This window comes from Bufo gargarizans, chromosome 1 (genome assembly GCF_014858855.1).
Source record: "Bufo gargarizans isolate SCDJY-AF-19 chromosome 1, ASM1485885v1, whole genome shotgun sequence".
In the NCBI taxonomy this organism is placed as follows: Eukaryota; Metazoa; Chordata; class Amphibia; order Anura; family Bufonidae; genus Bufo; species Bufo gargarizans.
In genome coordinates, this window is record NC_058080.1 from 7,479,965 (window position 1) to 7,486,832 (window position 6,868).

At 40.3% G+C, this 6,868-nt stretch overlaps 1 protein-coding gene across 1 annotated transcript; it reads right to left on the bottom strand.

Annotated features, from left to right (window-relative positions):
* LOC122931071 (fatty acid-binding protein 1, liver-like) lies at positions 1-5,314 on the bottom strand. Its single transcript, XM_044285381.1, has 4 exons — positions 5,248-5,314; positions 4,138-4,310; positions 1,739-1,828; positions 1-51 (listed from the first exon to the last, which is right to left on the bottom strand). Exons 1-4 carry the CDS (start codon positions 5,312-5,314, stop codon positions 1-3), a joined length of 381 nt encoding a protein of 126 aa, XP_044141316.1.
* Positions 5,315-6,868: the final 1,554 nt, after the last annotated feature.

Sequence of the window (6,868 nt, forward strand, 5' to 3'; positions counted from 1 at the left end):
TTATATTCTCTTACTGATTTTCCTATAGACAATGTCATTCAGAGTTAAAGCCTGAAAAATATAAAACAGGCAGCATGAAACTTAAAGAACTCCATCTCGTGGTTTACATCTCCTGAACATATGAATTGTACAGTTCTAGAGTTACATGAAGTCATATTCTAGACACATCCAGAGCAGCATTCAGAATTCTATTTTTCTCATCAGGTGTAGTGTGAATGTGAAGTTTTATTCTCTTCCAAGTGCACTGGAGGCAGAGCTTCACTGTGGAGGGCTCTCTGTATTGAGTTGCTTCACAGTCCCTCCCCTCTGCCCTGAGTGACAGCTGTAGCATCCAACCTGGAGACCACTACAGCTGTCACTCAGAGCAGAGGGGAGGGGCTATAGAGTAGCTTAAAGGGATTCTCCAGGAATGAAGAAAATGAAAATACTTAAATATTACTTTATTATAAATATATTCCCAAATAGCTTTCATTAGTTATAATGTCTTGTTTTCTCTGGGGAGCAATCATTAGGAGAAATAAAATGGCCGCCGTCCTATTAGTACACACAAAACCTGTCCTAATCACGCAGGAGGACAAGTTACTTCAGAATACTGAGGTAAAGAGCTGCCTCATCCTCCTCTCTGCTCTGCTTGTCAGGGGTTATGGTCCTGAATACTGTTTAATATGATCTTCAGCTGAATCTCTGTAGGAATGGACTTCATGAGAAGACATGAAGTACAGAGAGGAGGTGGGGATGTGTCTGTGTCCTCCTTTGTGATTAGGACAGGTTTTGTGTGTACTAATAGGGCGGCGTCAATTTTATTTCTTCTAGTGATTGCTCCCCAGACAAAAGAAACCTTTATAACTAATGAAAGGTATTTAGGAATATATTTATAATAAAGTAATATTTAGGTATTTTCATTTTCTTAATTCCGGGAGAACCCATTTAATGTAGAGAGCATTTCACAGTTAAGCTCCACCTCCTGTGCACTTGCAGGAGCAGAATCTGACAGAATAAAACTTCATATTCACACTACTCCTCATGAGATAAACTCTACAAAAGGTTTTTCCTGCTTTCCCTAGCCTCTACCTAGTGCTGTCAGCAGCTTGCATGGTCAAAACTGCTTACAGACTCCCTTTAAGACAGGAATTTAAGACTTGAAAAAAATACACATCACCGTTGTCAGCCAATAATAATGTAAGCTCTTAGTGTACGTTAACAGAACAGATTTATCCACCAGAAGCATCTGTTGCAGGTTGCACTTTGAATGTGGCAGACACAGTGCAGTGTTGATACCTGCCACAGTTTCGGACCGTGCCTTGTGGAAACCGCGCCAAGAAAAGACTTGTGCTTTGTTGGTATGTTTTGGAAAACTGCATGGATATAGTCTATGGCTGCCAAAACAGCAACACGTACTCCATTGAAAACAATGGGAGGAGGATTCCATGCGGATTCTCTACAGAATTTGTAGCAGAAATTGCATGAAAATGTGTGGAGAAGATCTATTGTGTGAATGAGGCCTTAATCGCCCCCTAGTGGTGACTGATGTCAGCAAGAATTTTATAATTAGCTGTATAGGAAACTATCAGACAGGCCTGCATCAAGCACCATCTGTATAGGAATGACCAACCTCCTCATATCAGACTATGACCAATAATCTTACAGATTATAATATAGTCTGACACAATTGTAAGAGAAAAGATATCTCAAAACTATCACAACTAAACTCATCCTTAACCCAGTGCATGAATCTTACATCGATAAGAAGATCTCCAGAAATCTCAGTGACAGAAGTGATCCCTTTAAGGTTTACGACTAGTTTTCCATCCAATAGATTAACAGTAGCCTAAAAAAATATTAGACAAAGTTATATCACCACATAATCTGATATGTATATTTCTGTATAGATCTCAAATACTGTACTGGTGGATTTGTGACGGACTACCGGGTATAATATTTGATCTACAGGCTGCACAGTTAAGTTGACTGACAATCCAAAGCTCCCTTTACACAAGCTGATTTTTGAAACTTTTTGTTCCACATAATTGCCTGAGTGTGAGGAGAGGTGAGAGCTGAATTTACATGTTGCAATCATCTCCTTGATATGGGGGTAAGCAATTGCTACTATTCCCCTGGCAGCAGATCCCTACTTTTGCAGGACGATCTGCTGCCCAGAAATTATAATTTTGGATGCCACACCAATGATGCTTTCACCCGATGGCACATTTATACTAGAGAATTTTTGGCAATGAGTGTTTCCAATACTCTGTCCGTTTAGAAGAACTTTTACACCTATCCTCAGGGTAGCTAAACAATATCTGATTTCAGGGGGCCCGACACCCCACACCCGGGCTAATCCGCTGTTCTGCAGTAGCTCCGGTGCTGAAAGTCACACCTCCATCCATTGTGTGGTCGACAGAGCTGGTTACCACAACATTGCTCCCATAGAAGTGAATGTGGCTGTGTAGTTGACAGATGATATTGAGGGAGAGAAGGATCTGAAGCACTGAATTTTTGCCCCCGATTCTTTTTTTTTTCCACCACCAGAGGTGTCTGGTAGCAGATTTCTCCTATCTCCCCATTTAGAATACATACATGCTCGGCCAAGCCAAATGTGTATATGTATGGGGCAGTTAAGAGGCAGCTATTAAAGGTGTTTGGGCATATTTAGAGTTTGTTGGCACTGATGGAACTGAAAATCACCAAACGCCAAGAGCTATGTATACAAAATATCTGCCGCCGACAAATAAAAACTTGTGACAAAAGATGTTAGTAATGTCTTCATACAACAAAATGATAGCCACATGAAAAAGTATGTATAAAAAGCTTAATCGCACACTGCCCTTCTCAGGGATAGATTCACTGGAGTTGGGTTCCTACCTCATTTAGTAGTATAGATAAAAACTCCAGGAAAGAAAGGAAAAACGAAGATGTATTTTCTTGCTTGGAATGTAAGTTTTATTTGTTTGAATGCGGCAATATCTTAGTTACGTTTCGGCTACTTAAAGTCTTTATCAAACTGGTGCCAAAGGAGATGGTGGGGATGCGGGCTCAGTAAAGAGAAAGTGCTACTGTACATAAGAGAGACCCTAAGCTGGGAGAAAAAAAGGACAGGACAGGACAGGACATCAAGCTTCTGGAGGCCTATGGTTTGCAAGCAACAGCAAACAGACACAAAAGGAAAGATAAAGTGATATCATCTGGAGAGAATGACTAGATAAGGTATAAACGATCAGGTGAAGTCAAGGTCAGGTTCATAATTGAGTTACAAGGTTGGAGGAACAAAATGTAAGAGTAGACACACTGTGTCTGAGACAGAAAGAGAGTGATATCGGAGACAAGACATTTTTGATTAAAGAAGAAAGAAAAAAAAAAATCACAAGGCACGACCAAGAGACCAGAAATGGTCAATAAGAGGCAACAAGACTACAGGAAAAGGTTATAGAGGACATAAAGCTCCAGTATCTGATGAACGTTTCTATAAGTCTGCATGCTAGTTAGTAAAGAACAACACACAAGAACCTCAGAAACCTCCACAAAACATCCAAATATAATGGTATTAAGACAACCATCAGGGAATATTGGTGGTACTGCTCTCTGTGCTCCAATCCAAAAAGAAGCCCAGTCATTCCCTGGGACCTGAGAAATGACCCTATTAATGTGATCCTATCATTAATTTCCAAAATGGAGTCAATTTCTTTCATGTACATCCATCATTAAAGAGCCCTAACTTTAAAAGAAATCAACCAAATAAGTGGTATAGATCCCACAGATTGACTATTGTATATGGGAATGGAGATAACATAATCTTTATGTTGTACAAGGATTATGTAAGATGTTTGCCAAAAGTAAACAATGGGGTTTAAGGAAGTTAGACCAAGGGCCGGTATTCATTTATCTGTATAGGGCCCAGTTACTACCTATAGAAACCCTAATGATATTAGATGGATATTGGATATTAAGAGTTGTCTACCACATTTTCCCCATCAGGATGATCAGAATTACGCTTGTTATTTGCCATGGAGGAAGAAGCAACTGTTTGGCATCTCAGAGGTGGACTATAGGATAACATGACCTATTTGATTTATCTTATTAAACTTTGCCATGTGTGTAGATTGTCCATTATTGGGTTGTTTGAAGGGGTGACTGACTTACCTTAATTTTTTCGGCAGTCAGAGCTGCCATTTCGGCCTCCTCGCCTATAGTGAACTCATTACGTTGGACTCTAGGTCCTGTAGTCACCGTGACCACAAAGTGATTGCCATTCTGTACAATCTCAGTTACACTCTTGACATCTTTTCCTTTCTGGATCAAGTCATCAGGAACACCTGAGAACAACAGACAGGTTGGACACGTTATGCACAATAGTTCTTGCTCCAGAAAAATGTAGGTGGGAGTGCAGGATATCAACTATGATGACGATGGACTTTATTTCTTGAGATGTCTATCTCTGTAGTACCAGTGAGAGAAAAACTTTATATCAAAGAACGTTCATAGATTTGTAAGTACAAAACTGGGTAACTAAGAGGGATTGCTTGGGTAGTCCGACTGCCGATGTCAGAATTGTTCGAGCTATGGTACATTCTTTGGTTCTCTATGGTTGTAAACGCTAACACAATAATTGATACGGTGGAGATGCCATAAAAACCAAACAAAATGAAGCTGAACTTTGACCAACTTATTTTATGAAAGTCCAATGACAATAATGCTTCGAAGAATTGATGGAAAAGAAGGATAAAGCTGCTTATATACACTATATGAAAGTTGTCCAAATATGCTGATTTCAGGGGGACTGGCTGAATATGCAGTGTATATGGGGTATTCTATTGGCAGATGGAGGGAGAAAGAATAATTAAGCATGTTGCCCTTTGACAGTGGCAAAAACATGGATGATACAATCAGAGGAATCATAAAACAAATTTAGAACAAATACAACATTGAGGGAGATTTATCAAAATTAGTGCAAGGAAAACTGACTTTGATGCCTATAGCAACCAATCAAATTGATCCTTTCATTTTCCAAGGGATTAAAAAAATAAAATAAAAGGTGGAAGCTGATTGGTTGCTTTTGGCAACTAAGCCAGTTTTCCTTTAAACCAATTTTGATAAATCTTCCCCATTGAGTTTCTTGAAGAACCAAATACAAGACAGAACATTCTAGAGAAAATCTTTTGAGGTGACCGGCATAGTACAACTAAATATACTTACTTTAGACTATAGATCCCACTGCTCTGTATAATGATATTTCTTCAAGCATTATCTTACCTATGGCTTTCATGAAAGCCTCAAAGTTTTCCTGAGATTGTAGCTCATAGGTCCCATTGAAAGCCATTTTTGGGAGTAATGTTCCTCAACCAGAAATAATGAGAATATAGAAGCTCTTCAGCTTCACCAGGCCTATAAGTAGCTTCTTCCTGGTGATCAGCTATGACATGACATCTCTTGATTTATAGTTGGTTAAAGATTAACATCAGCATACAAGTTTTCATGTATACTGGTACTGTGTTGGAGACAGGTCTACAACCGCATGACCTTGATGACCCATACATATGTGCCTATTACACTTCTGAAATATTGTATTTTATACTGACTACCCATAGTCTGGTTAATGACTACCTCAGTAAAAAAATATCTAGAACATTTATGAGCAGTGTCTGACATTTATTGTGATCAGTTCGTAGAATCCCAGACACTCCTTTCATTTTATTCTTTCTACTAAGAAGCTTTTAACATGTCTGCATAAAAGTCACTCGGGCATAGGCCATGTAACCCTAGTCATGTTATAGTCAACCAACCAAGAAAGAGAGACTTGTAAATGTAAGTGTTTGGGAAGGTCTAAGATTTTAACATATTAGATCCCATTGAAGGGATTAAGATGGTAGGGGAAGCACATTAACCTTCTAGGCACCTTGTAAGGGCCGTTTAGCATACAGTATATTTTTGTTGTAGGTTAAGATATTGTACTGTATATTTGTGATGTTTTATTGTTGTGCATCCTTGTAGTCTGGTTGCTGAACCACACCGCCAGACCCTGTCAGATAATAAGACGAGGCAGACATCAGTGTCAGTAAAGGTTGTGAAAAGCCTGACACTGACATGGGCATAAACATTGTGCTACACTACGCCAGAACACTGACTGGAGGAGTAAAGGGGAGCTGATAATGAAGTGTGTATTGAGTGGCCAAGTGTGGATGGTTAGCATGTGGAGCCAAGGCGATCTGTGATTGACCTGTGAGATTGATCAGGTCTGTGGCCTCTTCCACTGGGAAAGTGTTGGTGAACTGGAGACAAGAGTGGGCTTTTTAGCTGGGGGAGTGTCGTGAACTCAGAGATCTGAGCACATTGTCTATTGCAGAGGAGGGGGTGAGCTGAAGGGTGGAGTCTGTGACTTGGCACATGTGAAAAGCTGGACAGTAAGTCACCTGGCACTATTTTTGGGGTACTCCCAGGTGAGGATTATCATTCTGATGTTGCCAAGCGAAGCTTGAGAAGTTCCAGAGCAGATGGTGAGCTTACCTGGGGGTTTATTTCCACCTTAAATTAGTGGACAGTGATAGCCTTAGCTGTGGAAGTGAACAGCTTAAAGAACTCTGTACCGGTTGTCAATGGGACCCTGTGGCTGAGTGCACTTGTCAACCTGGAAGTAGTCAGTTCTGGTGAGCCTGCTAGAGCTGCAGCATACATCAGCCAAAGAGGGAGCTAATGCAGTTACCAAGTTTGGGGTGGCTACGCTGGGTCACCCAGACACCATCAAGGTGTCATCATGTGTTGCTGCTCTATAGAAGGGATAGTAAGGCATGGTGCTCCCCAATGGGAAATAAATCCATAGAGTCAGGGTCTGCAGTAAACCAGTGTGTTTCTTCACTGGAGGAATTCAGGTGCAAAA

What these genes read in the sequence shown, in the direction of transcription:
- LOC122931071 (XM_044285381.1), bottom strand. Translation starts at nt 5,314, where the DNA reads ATGGCTTTCAATGGGACCTATGAGCTACAATCTCAGGAAAACTTTGAG. An exon ending in GGCTTTCATGAAAGCCATAG is followed by an intron (nt 4,311 to 5,247) that starts GTAAGATAATGC and finishes TGTTGTTCTCAG; the next exon opens with GTGTTCCTGATGACTTGATC. An exon ending in CTGGAGATCTTCTTATCGAT is followed by an intron (nt 52 to 1,738) that starts GTAAGATTCATG and finishes TATATTTTTCAG; the next exon opens with GCTTTAACTCTGAATGACAT.